The sequence below is a fragment of the Anastrepha obliqua genome, chromosome 3 (genome assembly GCF_027943255.1).
Source record: "Anastrepha obliqua isolate idAnaObli1 chromosome 3, idAnaObli1_1.0, whole genome shotgun sequence".
Lineage (NCBI taxonomy): Eukaryota > Metazoa > Arthropoda > Insecta > Diptera > Tephritidae > Anastrepha > Anastrepha obliqua.
In genome coordinates, this window is record NC_072894.1 from 9,431,521 (window position 1) to 9,447,098 (window position 15,578).

A 15,578-nucleotide genomic window follows, 5' to 3' on the forward strand; every position below is an offset into this window, starting at 1 on the left:
GTACAAATTTTGCATAAAGTTTGAGACTTTGATTTATATGGTTTTTGTTGTTGAATGAACTGTGCTTTTATAAAAGAATAATCGAATTTAAAAAGTAAATAAATAAATAGAAAAAACTTGTCAATGTATGGTGTACGTTTTCTTTTGACGTTGACTGTATATGCCCCCAAATCTAAGTAAATCGGTTTTCGAAAAACTAAACCACTAGCTAGAGAGGGAGTGGTATTTTCTTTCATTATTGTTATTGTTTTTTTTTAATAGTCGAATTTTAATTCTAATATTCATTAAATTGATTGCTCAATTCAGATAATACACCGTAAGTTCACATTACGTCTTTTGTAAGTGACGCCTAGATGTCAGTAGTGAATAATTCCTAGACGGTTCCTTTTTTTATGTCATCTTTGACATTTGTCAAGTAGGCAAGAGAGAACAACGAGTTAAAATTATTCAAACCTACTATGAAAATAGTCCATCATTAAGAGCAACATATGGCAAAATTCGTCATTTATTTGATGGAAATAATCACTCGAATAAGTCGACAATTCTAAAGTTTTAAGAAACTGGTTCTATCGCGGATGGAAAACGGGCTTGGAGATCAGACTGGAGTTTTGTGAAAAGTAGAGTTGATGTGTATAAGCCAGCAATGATTCAAAAGCTGAGGCACAACATTCGGATCGAGCTTGCTGATCTGAATGCGATAATGTGTGGGCGAGTCCTTGAAAATTCTCGTCAATTCTCGTATAGTAGCTTGGAAGACGTGGTCATGATGGGCATTCAAAAGTTGTCCTTGTTCATCTATAATTGCTGAATATTTTGAATAAAAATAGCGAAAACTGAAAGACACTAAATTTTTACGTGTTGTGCTTTAATGCAACATCTCAACGCGTCGTTTAAAAGACCCTTTAGTAAATCAATTTAGTGATATTTTTTTATGTTTTTAAATAATTTGCTAATATTCAACCTGATGTCTGTCCCTATATTATACTAGGTGGGACAATAAATGTTGCAAATTGATAAGAGATAAATTGTTTTTTTTTTTTTGGATGAGACTTGGGTCTATACCCACGATCCTAAATCAGAACAAGAGGTTGAAAAGTGGAGAGTGGTGTGAATCTGGTTCTTCGCTTCCGAAAGAAGGTGTTAGCACCAGAAATTTTTTTTGTGGATTACTTGCTAACTGGTAAAAGAATAAATTCTGAATATTATTGTAACCTTTTGGAACAGCTGAAGGAAAAAAATCGTGAAATTAGAACCAGTTTGCAAAACAAACGAATTATTTTTCATCAGGGTAATGCATCGTCTCACAAGAACATTTTGACAATGGCTAAAAGTCATTAACTAAAGTTCGAATTGTTAGAGCATACAACGTATTCACCAGACTTAGCCCCTAGCGACTGCCATCTGTTTTCAGATCTAAAAAAATGCATGCGTGGAAGGCGTTTTTCCTCAAATGATGAGGTGATAACAGCTTGAAGTGTATTCTGCAGCCCTTCCAGATTCTCACTTCAGTGATGGAATTCACATACTGGAACCTCGTTCGAAGAAATGTATTGATGTTCAGGGAGACTATACTGACTAGCCAAATGCATTTCAAACCATAAAATTGTGTTTTTCTTATCGAACTGCAAAACTTATTGAACAAACCAGTAATCCAATGAATTCGTGGTTCCACTAAGTGAAAAAGTGGTATGCTGAGATCCCCTGCAATGTGTGCTGCAGAATAAATAAATATCTTTTTGGGTGTTTGGCCGAGCTCCTCCTCCTCATTGTGGTATGCGTCTTGACGTTGTTGCACAAATGGGGGGACCTACAGTTTCAAGCCGTCTTCGAACGGCAGATATTTTTTACCTCCTCGTACCTTTTTCATGGCAGAAATACACTCGTAGGTTTGCCATTGCCTGCCAAGGGGCGACCGCCATTAGAAAAATTACTCTAACAATTTGTCTTCTCGCGCGTTTTAGAAAATTGATTCCGTTAAGTTGTTGGAGGACTAGTTCTAGCCATTATGTTGAAGACCCCCCCGTTCGTACACCAGTTCGCTTCAATATAAAAAATAGAGACGAATTTGAATGAAACCAGGTGAAATACGACGAGCACGTTTTTCAGCAAACCTCTTAGAAAAGTCGTGACCAAATGTAGGCGTTGACAAAATTCAAATTCAGAATACCATTATTAGTTTCACATCGTCACTTTTAATAGAATTTTTTTCTATAATTTATTTTTATTAAAATTATTTTATTTTTATATAATTTATTTTGTTTTATTGGTAAATTCGATTTAGTGCACATATTTCATACATACATACGCATACAATCACCGCCACCAACAAAATTTAAGCTACAAGTCATTCTAAAACGAAACGAGCCAAAGCATTTCCAACTCACAAAGCAAAATTACGAGTATAAAAAAAATTAACAATCCCTAAATGTTGTATATAAATACGCGCCAAGGCGTTTTATTCACAATACGAGTACAACTCACCTAAATCGATTTTCGCCTTTGTGACCGTATTATCGAGAAGCTCGTGTTGCGGCACTGCGGCATCCAATTCATCTTTGATTGGCACTTTACGTTCCACAGTAGCCGTTTTCACACCCTCGCCGTCGGGTGAGAGATCGGAAATCTCCGTATCGGATAATTCTGTTTCAAGTTTCTGGAACAAAGGTTTTGGTGGCGCTTTACGCATCATTTGTGGCGTCAACTTGAGTGTGGCGCTGTCATATGGCAGACCGACCGGGAAGCCCGCCTTACGTTGCGTCTCCTGCAGTTCGTGTTCCAAGTTGATGACACGATCTTTCAATTTCTTTACTAGTGCATTGTATTCGGTGTCCTTCTCCTGCAGCAATTGCTGGTAAAATTCCTCCCGATGGCACATATCCACTTCGCGTTGCTGATACTCGCGCACCAAGCGTTTGGCTTTATTGTACTTTTTATCCAATGTCATATATTGCGCCTGCGATTGTTGTAACATATTTTGTAGATTCGAAGCCTCTTTTTTGATGTTGGTCAGCTCGCGTTCACTTTGGCGCAAACGCTCGCTGAGCAGCTCATTCTCGTTGCCGGTTGTTTCTAATTTGACCAACTATATTTGAAGGAAACATATGAAAATATCAATTGAGGAAATTTAGCGGTGCTAAAAGAAAGCGAAAGCATGCAATGAAAGCAAAAGTATTGCAGAAAAGCGTCGTGAGTATGACTAGTAATGAAATGGAGAGCAAAAAGTGAAAACAAAAGGCGACACCCACCTTACGCTTCAGCGTATCAATAATGTCGTCTTTTAACAGGCAACTCAATTCGCTCTAAAAATCAAACAAACGAAACAAAAAATAAAAGGAATATGGAATAAAATTATAAAATTGAGTATAAAACTAAAAATATTACAATGGCTTGCAGTTAATTTGCTTGCAAAAAAAAAAAATTTAAACACGAGTAAGTAAAACGGGCGTGAACGGAAAAGCACATGAATTCGCTAAAAGTTATTTATAGTATTTCGTTCAAACCAATTACCGCTTTGTGCTGCATTTTCGTAACGTTTGTATCGTACATTTTTTGGTAAATATTTGTTTGGTTTGGTTATTTTTTATTTTTCGTGAATCCACGTCATAAGTAAATCACATAAAGAAACATATAAAAGGTTTAAGCCGATTAAAAATCTTTAACAACTTTGTAAGTTATTTTGAATTGGCGCGTCATTTTACATACCTCCTGTAGCAGCCTCTTCAGCGACTCTACCTCCTGTGAATGGGTAGCCTCGACCTCCATTGGATGCTCCACTTGTACGGGACTTGAGGGTCCCTCGCAGACACTAGAATTAGCCGAAACCGGTTGGGTGGAGTCCTCCGAGTAGTCGAGAGTGCGTCGTAAATATTCCTCTTGTTGTCTACAAATTAAAGCAAATAGAAAATATTTATTTACAAAACATTAAAAAAAAGAACAAAAAAGGTAAAAACAGTAATTTAAATTACGCACCTTTTCAGCCTCTCCTCTTTTTCGCGATCCGCTTGCAAACTCAAACGTATTAGCTGTGCCACTTCCGAATTATCTGGATCACGTTCGCGTCCAATTTGAAATTTGACTAGGCCAGATGTGTTGCGCAACACCGATGCCGCATATGCCTGTGTAACGCCCACTAAGCTCTTGCCATCCACTTCGATAATTTGATCGTTAACCTGAGCAAATTTAAAAGTTTTAACTGAAGCAAGTACAAATGCGCTCCCTCACATCCACCCAATACAGCTAGTCGTCAGTTGTCGACATGGGTCGACGAAGGGAGCCGCCCATAATGTACACAACTACGATGTCAAAACTTGAAAATTTCAACTCACCTGAATGCGTCCGTCGCGTGCGGCTGCACCGTTATCGGTAATGGTCTTCACAAATATACCCAATTTTTCAAGTCCAGCATCGGCACCAACGCCCATACCAATTATACTCAAACCCAAACCTTCTGGACCTTTCATCAATTCCACCGGGAAGACATGCATCTTATCGACACGCTTCTCAAGCTCATATTCGGCTGAAGCGGCGACTGGATCGACATCTTCATTGCGGCGATCATAATCAGTTACGGAAAATGTTGAAAATACTTGTATTGGCCCTGAACTGAAGCGAATTTTGGTATTCTTTTTCACTGGTATTGGCGGGTAGGAGAGTTCGTCGTCATCAAAGTCGAGTAGACCTGTGGCAAGAGTTTCGAAAACAAATGGTTAATAGTGTTCAAGTAGTAAAATGCAAAAACATCGACTACATCATGAAAGGTAGTGATAGAGATATGTGGGAGGAAACAATTCAGTAACTCATCACAGTCAGGTTTTTACTAACGCACGCAATTCAAAGCTACAAATGGAGTTTTTAATGCCTAAAGCAGCAAAGAGACAGCATTAAACTCTTCTTTTTGATTCATAAATAACTTTTCAAAATGCTGAACTAACTTTTGCAGTGCACAAAAATTAGATGGAAGCATTTAAAAATAATAGCCACAGCCGTTTTCAAAGTTTCCATTAGGCGCTTACATGTAGCAGATACTGTACTTTTATTTTCGATTTACTTGAATGCTTATGGTATATTTCTTCTTCTAAGGGCCTCTCGCACGTGCGACTATCTCGCATGGTTTCTGAAAAAACTAAGTATTGGAGCATTTAAATTCTATAGAGTTAAAAATTTGAAAACGAATTTTGCCTGTATAGTCGTGGATCTCACAAGATAGCCGAAGTCATTGGTCTGCAATAGTGATTGGTGATTGGTCGCTATGAGATGATAAAAATAGAGCTGGACTCTCGCTAAATGTCGTTGAAGCCCTTTCGATTTATCATTGGGCACAGTGGTTGTGGATGTATAATTCACATCACAGCTGGAATTTTCTTAGCGGAGTTGGGGCTTGCCCTGACTAAAAGCTGCAAAGCAAATTTCAGCGAGCTAATCCTATTTAGAACGGAGTACGACAATGTGATCTAATCGCTGGAGTGCCGCACGCAGTAGTATATCTCCTAAAGTTCGTTAATCCATTTTCTGCATTATTCGCTGTTGCCAAAGGGCGATGATGCATTCATCTTTACTTTAGAATATTCATCGCACCACTCTTACCACCAGCTAGGATAGGCTGTATTTTTCCTCAGCACTCAAATCTGACTAGAACCCGCCGGAGCCGAATGGGTTGGTAGTTGGTAAACACGAATAAATCCATTCGGAAGTGCACGCGTTCGAAACCTCGAGCACGAAATACCAAATGATAGAAAAAGTTTTTTCTAACAGCGGTCGACCCTCTGCAGGCAATGGTTAACCTCTGAGTGTATTTCTGCCGTAAAAAAAGAACCATTTGCCATTCGGAGCCAGCTTAAAACTGTAGGTACCTCTATTTGTGGAACAACGTGAAGACGCACACCACAGATAGGAGGAGGTGGACCAAGCACCCAATAAAGGATTGCACCTAATTATACTCAATTCTGACTAATTCGATTCTTGGTCAGAAAGCTCTCACTGATAGCCAGCTGGTCAGCGATGGTGACGTGATTACTTTCAATATATTAAAAAATCGAATTATCGCACATTTATGCGCACTTGACTCCCTTCGTGAACTTAAAGAGGATATACCCGTACATCTGGTTTTAAAACAACCTTTAATGAAGGAACTTGTTGGAGATTCGTCGACTTACGATGAACACTGTCGCATTCATATTCAACCTATGGGAGTAACAACTCAATCACTACTGAAGCAGCTGCGGAAACGCAAGCAACAGGTTGGTCCATCTAGCATATTTTCCAATGAATGCCCTTAATGAAGAGAGTAAATCTTTGCCATTCAAAATGGGACTCAATGTCATTTGAATAACTCGCTCGGTTGGCCTTATAGTGGTTCCATGATAATGGTAATGGTAATGGTTGTACGGGTTGGGCTAAGGTCTTTATGCACTGCGACCAGATTGATCTATTGTGCGCCCCTTACTACTTAATTATAATTATTTAGTATACCGAGCAATCGAACCAGCTCCTTAGGAGGGAGCAATTCGTAGGTCTTCCTCCTCTAGTAGGTACGAGCCCAGGATTCTGTGTCTCCTGTGGCCTAACAGTTTGCGATTAAGTGTTCCATAGACTTCTCTTCATCACAGAACCTACATGATCTTGTACTTGATAACCCTATTGTGTTAAAGTGTTTATTACATCCAAAGTGACCTGTAAGTGCTCCACAGAGTAATCTGAGATTATTTTTATTTAGGGTTAGAGCAGATTTTGCTCTGTTGGCATTGAAGTTCAAAAACTTTTGGGAATGATTAAGGCTGCTAGTGCCGTTCCAGTGTTTATAGTTTGGTTTCATAGTTTTTCAACAAATTTTCACAAGTTTCGACAATTAGCTCGCTACTTTAATATCTTATTTCGACTCTTAACTCGTCTGTAGTAGAGGTGGCATAACAGTTGTCCTTAACGACACCCCAAAAAAAGGAGTGCAATGGAGTCAAATCGCAGCTTCTATGGAGGCCAATTGACATCACCAATTCAGCTTCAAATCATCTTCAACTTTATTCCAAAAAGGAGTGGTCATACATTTTCAAAATTTTTCAACCATAAAGGAAATTTCAGAAATATCGCAAATGCTATTTTAGCTGTCAAAGTACAACAAATCGATATTTCAAATTCCAATTTTGTATTAAATGCGGGTACGCGATTAAAATTTGTATGATTTGTTGATTCTCATGAACGGGAAATTGTTAAAAATTGTTCCCAACCTCATTTATTTTTCTTCGTGGAACCATTTTATGGCGCTTATGAAGCTCAGAATTGGTCCCATCTTCACGCCAAATTGTTATGTAAGAGAGTTGAAAAAACATTCTCCCAAAAACACTGTTCTGACTTTAGCTAAGGCGGGACAATTGCATAGGAAATGCTTCTTCCTCTTCCTCATCTCTACAACTTCTACAATATTCATTGGGGAAAACTGCTAGACTCAAAGAATGCCTGTCAAATAGCCAATGATCGGTCATACACGACCTTCGATATATCCTCTCTTGGAAGGCTAAGCAGTTTCTTTGTATTTTTCTTATTTATTTGCGGCCATAGTAGCCTAACTTTTACGCATATGACTTCATCTCTCCATACCCCTTTATTGAACTCTTGGATGTTATTCTTAATTATTAATTTGCTTGTGGCCATAGGAATCCCAGTGGTACCTGTAGTTCTATCTCTGAGCTGTTGAAGAGTAGTACATTTCCTGGCTAGCTCATCGGCTTTACAATTTCCCTCCCTCCCGGCATCTCTGTGCAACATTCGATCGTAGTATCGCCGGACTCATTGATTTAATGACCGCCTGGCTATCTAAAATATATGTATTTATAGTTGTATGTATCTATAGGTTTTGTTATGGCATGCGTATTGAGGTATGTAGCCATTTCTTTTTTAGCTAGAACTTCTGCCTGATAAACGCTGCAGTAGTCTAATAGTCGAACGGATAGTTCAAGCCCTAGTTCCTTCGAAAATACTTCATAGAAAATACTTTCAAAGCTTTATCGTCTATCTTCGAACCATCTGTATAGAAATAGTAAGCTTTAAAGCACCATCTGGATCTTACTTATGGCTTTAACGTGACTTGTCTTTCGAGCAGATGGCCACCATACAAGTGTTCCATACATTAACGTTGGCCTAACTACAGAAGTATAGAGCCGAGGTGTTGGCATCCATTTAATACCGATTGCTTTTTTGCAAGTATATCATGCAACATTGGCCTTCTTTACTCTTTCCTCAATATTAGGTTTCCAAGTAAGTTTCCTATCTGATATGAGTCCTAAGTAATTGGCATTCTCTCTCAGAGGAATCTCTACACCCTTTAAAACTAGCGAGAGAGATTATAGGTTCAGAATGCTTACTTACTCTATTCACAGACCTTCCATAGAGATGGGAAATATGTTTTCTAAATAAAATATCTGTGCCTACCCCCTCAGAAGATCAATTTAATTAAGGCCCTCGCCTCATTTGAAATGGTGTTTTTTGGCTGTTTCTTGAGAAGCGTGTAAAACGAACACGAAAAAAGATGTTTTATTTTTGTTGGCAGTATTTTATTTTCAGATCTATTGTTAAAAAATAAAAAATTTTGTTTTGCCATACGAGGTTCGTTCAAAAAGTTGTCACCCTTCAAAAATTGGTCTTCAAATGGACAATGGATACAGATACAGCCGGTTCTACTAAACCCATTTAGATGAAATAAAATTTAAATGGCGTAGAATTGTTATAGTTATCGTGTGACTTAAGATCAGTAAATTAAATTGCAGTATTTTTTTACCTCTTTTATTTGTATTTTTATGACATTTATTATTTAACGACATTCATACTGAACAATAACTTTTTCGTCTTTAGGATTTCAGACAGCTGTGAGTACCGGAATCCGTGTTACATACCTTTTTTTGGAAGACCATTTTTGGAAGGCTGATAATTTTGTGAACGAACCTCATATGCGCATTTTTGAGCAATGGATCGAACAAATAAATACTCAAAACAAAAATAAAAAATATTTTTTCGTTTCCGTTTTACACACAAAGAAACACTCAAAAAAAACCATTTCAAATTAGGCGAGGGCCTTAAAAAGGTGAAGCCGCTTGACTATTTGAAAAACTCAGAAACATTGTCGACAGGTCTAATATACATATGTACTACAACTCTACTAATTTTCAATCCCATATCTCAATTAAATGATATTTTATTTAAATACAAAATATGGCACCGCTGCAGGCAATTAGAAAATTATTGTGCAACAAAACTCACCTGGCACTTCCATCCAAAAGTTGCCATCTTCAAAGTAATGTACCCCCGATTCCACATATACCTCTTTGCTCTTTTGTGGCGGATACTCTGGTATGTAGTACTGTGAATCGTCGAGTTCTCCGCCAATGCTGGTAGTTGTTGTATTTGTATTAATTGAATGTAGTTCACCCTCTGCTAATGAATAAGTGGAATTGTGTTTGCTCGAAATTATGCTGTCATCGATGGTGGTGGTCTGATTAAGTGTACCATCTGATTGTGTGGACTCAACCGATACAATCGATTCTTGTAACGATTCGCCCGTTTGCCCGTGTGGTGGTAGTGGACTGCTTTCGTCCTGTTGTATAATAGCTTGATTCAAAAGTGATTGTTGTTCGTATTGTTGTTGTTGTATGAAAAGCGTAGAATCATTGTCTGCATCATAACTGATCTCGACTTTAGAGGCAGTCACCAACTCGGAATGTTTACTTTCAATAAGACTACTTTCACCACCGCACTGACTATCCTCGGACTGTCGTCTGTCGTTGACGGCAGCACAGCGGGAAATTAGCAAATTTTCTAGACTACGATTAGGCGCTTCGAGCACATCACGCAGCCACTCGGGCTCATCATCGTCGTGTATATTGCTGCTATTGCTGTTGTTGTTGGCCTGATGAGTTGCAACACTGACGCTATCTACCTTAGTGAAGGACACATTCAAAACGTGTGCAGGTGCGGTGCCAATGCCAACTATGTCGACATCTCCATCGTCATCCTCCTCCTCCTCAGCTTGGTCGTCGACCTCGTTTTGTTGGCCAACACCGTCGTTGGCGGCAGCGGCGGCTGCAGTTACTACCGTGACAGTTATTGGATTACTATCGCCACTAACAGCAGCAGTGAGCGCATGTGCGTCACCAGCTTTGTCAGTGGTAACTTCGCCGCTGACAGTCGCTGTATCCTTTTTGGCTTGTTGATCTGTGGGCGTAAATTCTGATTGAGTTTCTTCGACTAGACTTTTAATGCTAGTTGGTGAAGTGGCTGTGGCAACAACATTTGCAACGGCCGCACCAACTGTCGGCGCAGCGGAGAGTATCTGTTCGACTTCTTTGGCTTGTTCGTCGGAGAGCAACGACTGTTGTCTGTGCGTGGCGTTCAAGTAAATGCAATCAATTTCAAATTGAGCCGATTAGCGTTATTAAGGAAAATGATGAAAAAGAATATGCGAAAATAAAAAATTATTAGATTGATATATACAGCACACAGAAAGAAATGGTTAAGTATACAGGAGAGGGGGTGATGATGGTAGATAGATAGAAGTGATACTATTCAATATACGTTTCATTGCATCAATTCCTTTCCAACTAAGTAGATATTTCTGTTTGCAAATACTACTTTTATACAGTTACATACAAGCAGAGAATTTTTGGTTAATAATTCTATAAAACCAGCCACCGAAGAAAGGTGAGATAAAATAGAAATACAGGCTGTCATATACGTATTATGTCAATCAGGTGGAAGGACGAAGGTAAGTAGATCTAGCAAACATTTACAGCACAAGGCTGTAAGGCAATTAATTAACAATTTCCCCAAGCGAAGCATAGACACAAAACCAGATAGAAAAAAATGCAATTTAATTAAGGGATAGGTTTTTTCTTCCAAATACTGTCGGAGGTGCTGCACAGCACAGCCGTATTATTCAGTTCATAACTTTTTTATATTTTCTTTTCATGTAAAAACCATTTGTATTTATATATAAGACCATACGATTTTTCGCACATCAACATATTTATAACAAAACCGCCACCACAAGCGTTTTTAAGTATTTGTCTGCCTGGTCGTTCGGGCTAACAGCTAAAGACTCAACCAAATTTGATGGTACTTTCACCGACATGTTAAATAATTTCCAGGATTTATTAAAAGCTATTTTTAGTAAGAAAAGATGACGCGCTAAGGGAATTACTATCAAGGCGATGTGGTCGAGATATTTTATGAAAATTTTAAAATGAAACCTTTTGAAATTGTTATACTTAATAATTATTGTTACATAAATTCTTTAGACACTTCTACAATATTTGCATGACGGTTATTTGATATTTTATTTAATTAATTATCATGCCATTCTGTAGCCAGAAGCCATACAATTCTATCAGTTATAAAATTTATTTATACAATTTGCAGTGTAAATGTACTAGAATGATACGGAAAACATATGAATCTTCCTCGTAGGAACTTCAAACTTCATTTGATTTAGGTGATAAATTTATTGCCAAGCTGACTGAGGAGCGGCGTAGTATTAATTCAAGAAGATTTTTCGTTACATTGAAGAAATTTACAAAATCGCCAGTAAAACAAAGAAAGGGGAAAATCTATGCGAGTTTTCAGCCGCTTTAATGGCTATAAAACTGTGTTCAGAAGCTTTTCTAAAAAAAAAAAACAAAAAACAAAAAAAAAAAAAAACAAAAAACAAAAAAAAAAAAAACAAAAATAAACAAAAAAAAAAAAACAAAAAAAAAAAACAAAAAAAAATTGTCATAAAAATAAGTTTAAAAATGGGTGTTTTTTTAATGTTGATGAAAATTTGTTTAAAAATTGTTCTTTTTTTAATTCATTTAAATTTTTATGAAAATTTGTTTACAATGTTTTTTTTTTATTTATTTATTTTAGTTCACATGTAAATTTGTTTAAAATGTTTTTCTTATTTTTTTATTTTAATTTACATGAAAATTTGTTGATTTTTTTTTGTTTTTAACTCATTTTAATTTTCATAAAAAAAAGTTAAAATTTTCCCTTTTTTGCCTTTTTTAATTTATTTAATTTTTTTTTTTAATTTATTTAATTTTTTTTTAATTTATTAAATTTTTTTTTAATTTTTTTAATTTTTTTTTAATTTATTTAATTGCCATGAAAATTTGTTAAAATGTTTTTTTATTTGCTTTAATTTTCATGAAAATTTGTTGAATTTTTTGTTTTTAACTCATTTTAATTTTCATAAAAAAAGTTTAAAATTTGCTTTTTTTAATATAATTTATTAATTTTAATGAATTTTTTTTTTTAATTTATTCTTATTTTCATGAAAATTTGTTTAAAGTGTTTTTTTTTTTGTTTTTTAATTTATTATAGTTTTCATGAAAATTTGATGACGTTTTTTAATTTATTCTTATTTTCATGAAAATTTGTTTAAGTGTTGTTTTTTGTTTTTGTTTTTTAATTTATTTTAGTTTACATGAGAATTTGTTGAATTTTTTGTTTTTAACTTATTTTAATTTTCATAAAAAAAGTTTAAAATTTGTGTTTTTTAATTTATTTATTTTAATTTAATTTATTAATTTTAATAAAAAAAATTTAAATTTATTTTAATTGTCATGAAAATTTGTTAAAATGTTTTTTTATGTACTTTAGTTTTCATTAAAATTTGACGAATTTTTTCTTATTTTTTTAATTTTCATGAAAATTTGTTCAAAATGTTTTGATTTGAATTTGTTTCAATTAATTTTAATTTTCATAAAAAGAAGTTTGAAATTTGCTTTGTTTAATTTATTTTAAATTTAAAGAAAATTTGATTTCTAAATTTATTTTAATTTTCATGAAAATTTGTTTAAATTTTTTTTTATTTGTTTTAGTTACCATGAACATTTTTTTAAACTCATTTTATAATAATTTTCATAAAAATAAGTTTAATATTTTTTTTTTTTTAATTTACTTCAATTATTAAAAACATGAAAATTTATTTAAAATTTGTGTGTTTTTTTTTTTAATTTACACAAAGTTGGAAAATTGATTTACATGTTCTTTATAAGAAAATCAACTATATTTTTAGAACAAAATTATTAAAATGAATAAGAAATAATTAAATTGTCAAAAAGTGGTCAGTAATTCCTAGTTATTTAACGCAGTGTAACTTTGTACTTAGAAAACCATATTTTGATTCAAAGCCTGACGAAAGAAATTTTAATTATCCCGCTTTACAGTCTATCGTAAAAATGAGGTGAAGACTTAACGGACGCAAGTAATGCAAGATTTTCAAAGTACTGGACCCGTAGTAAAATCTTCAAAGAGTTTTATGTTATGCCCATTTGAAGTTCGAAATTATTTATCTGAGCGCTTTTCGAAAGAGTACAAAAAAAAAAAAAACAGTTTAAATGCATATCCAAGCGATATACTCACACACATATACGGATAATAAACTTTTACGATGAATAGTTTTGGAAAACACTTTAACCCATCAACTCGAAATGGTAGACTTAGAAAAGACTGGCAATATGAAGTTTGGCTCTTGCCAACTATACTAGAAAATAACTTCGCGGAAAATTTCACTCGAGATATGCATATGAAGAAAATAAATGTCTACAGAAAGTGAAATAAATAAATACTGCCCCGAAAAATAGGCAACATACATAGCTCCTGAGTGATAAGCGTTGCACCGCTAAAATAGCTGCTGCAGCTACAATGATAAAGGTCACTTTTTCTGTTCAGAAATTAGAACTACAGTTTCTATAAATTAACCCCCTCCTCTGTCAGGATAATTTCATAGGGTGGCGCAAAATTAATCATCCTATCGGAAGATTTATAATTTTTGCAAATGGCGTCGTACTTCACTCAAAATCTTGTTTTTCCTACTTATTACAATTTATTCAAAAACAATAGTGGATAATTAATTTTGCGCCAATTTGTATTATTAAGCGGTTTACCGAAACCAGTATAACTTTTAGTACAGGTCATGTTTCATGCTGTGCATGTAGTTATAGTGTAAATATAAAATTGTTGTTGTAACTCATATAAAATAAATATGTTTTTTAGTTGCTGCCCGCGGGTTATACTTTTATACATACATACTTATGCGCATATATTTACGATTACATAAATCATATTTGTTTGCCTTAAAATTAATAAATAAAATACAAGCAAAAGCTACCAATTCAAAGTCAGTTCACCAATAATTAGACTAACAACAAAAATTGGGAATTAGATTACATAAATAATGCTTGGAGAACTTAAATAAATGAAAATTTAAACAAATCAAAATTTACATAAAAACAAACCTGATTTTGCTTTCCAAAATTCTACGCACAGCACAGCATAGCGCGCACAGATATTAGTGAATTTATGGCCACATGTTGCAGCCATTTCAAATCATTATGGCGATTATGACAATGGCAATGACAGAATCAGAGGGCAGGACGCAAAGCAAGCAAGCAATGCAGCCAAAATCAGCAACAGAACAGGGAAATAGTCATGCATGAGATTGAGATGTGCCACCAAATGAGATGTTCGCAATGCATTTGACGGCACAAATGAAATTTAAGCCAAGCCATACGATATACGTAGCGCACATACACATACATAAACAAGCAGTATTTGTAGTAGTAGTAGTAGGAGTATATGTAGTTGCAACGTAGTACGCACACAAATTCGATGAAAATATAAAAAGTCAAAATTCAGGAATAAATAGAATAGTTTACAGAGCATTAAATAAAATTAATTCAGGCAAATAAATAAATGAAAATATGTAGCATTAATATATTTCTTCACACTAACTTAGCAGGAAGTACAAGGTGGCGCAAATTTAGTCATCCAATTTATTTTTGAGTAACTTTTTTACTAAATAAAAAAAAAAATTGGCTGATGGAAATTTATTTTGACTATCACGCACTCCATTGCTTGTCTGTCTGTATAATGCAGCTGTATACTTCAGTAGTGTCAAATGTGATTGACGTACGACGCCATTTGGAAAAGTTATAAATCTTCCGATTTTGCGCCACCTTGTAATTAATTAGAATAGTTCCACTTTTATGGGTTATACAGGGTGCGCAATCTTTTATGTCGGTATGTAAACGCTGAATAACTTGTGGTGGATCGCTTTACACCGAAACAACGCGCTGAAAGAGTGACGCTATGCATCGAAAATAGTCGTTCTATCGTTCTAACTCAAGACGAGCACCGTCTGACAATACTATTCGTCGTTTGGTGTCGAATTTTTTGAGCACCAGACCAAGATCTTCCAATGAACTTGGAGGACCATATTTTTACCGAGAAAACGGAATGGTCGCTGGAAACCGATATCGATGGATGTTGGCTCATATGTCTGCCGGCAAATGCGTATGAAAGGTTTAGACGGTTACTGGTTTCAACAAGACGGTGCGCCATGCCACACTGCGAATGCAACAATTGAATTTCTGCCACGAAGTCTATCGACTGGCCCCCCAGATCACCTGAATTAACGCCCCCGGACTTCTTTTTGTGGGATTATCTGAAAAGTAAGGTTTACGCCAACAAGCTGCAGACTATTGACCAGCTAAAGTCAAACATTCGTGCCGAAATCGACGCTATAAAACCCGGAATGCTTGACAAGGTGATGA

At 35.4% G+C, this 15,578-nt stretch overlaps 1 protein-coding gene across 7 annotated transcripts in view; it reads right to left on the reverse strand.

Annotated features, from left to right (window-relative positions):
- LOC129240747 (uncharacterized) overlaps nucleotides 1–15,578 on the reverse strand; it is a 300,489-nt gene that overhangs the window by 12,098 nt on the left and 272,813 nt on the right. For 5 of the 7 annotated variants that reach the window (XM_054876720.1, XM_054876719.1, XM_054876724.1 and 2 more), the window contains 7 exons: nucleotides 14,262–14,282; nucleotides 9,247–10,361; nucleotides 4,326–4,678; nucleotides 3,970–4,169; nucleotides 3,703–3,880; nucleotides 3,246–3,299; nucleotides 2,482–3,082 (listed from right to left, as the gene is read on the reverse strand). In XM_054876720.1, coding sequence (XP_054732695.1) covers nucleotides 2,482–3,082; nucleotides 3,246–3,299; nucleotides 3,703–3,880; nucleotides 3,970–4,169; nucleotides 4,326–4,678; nucleotides 9,247–10,361; nucleotides 14,262–14,282 — 2,522 coding nt within the window. The remainder of the gene's footprint in view (nucleotides 1–2,481; nucleotides 3,083–3,245; nucleotides 3,300–3,702; nucleotides 3,881–3,969; nucleotides 4,170–4,325; nucleotides 4,679–9,246; nucleotides 10,362–14,261; nucleotides 14,283–15,578) is intronic. The other 2 variants (XM_054876723.1, XM_054876721.1) reach the window with 2 other exon arrangements.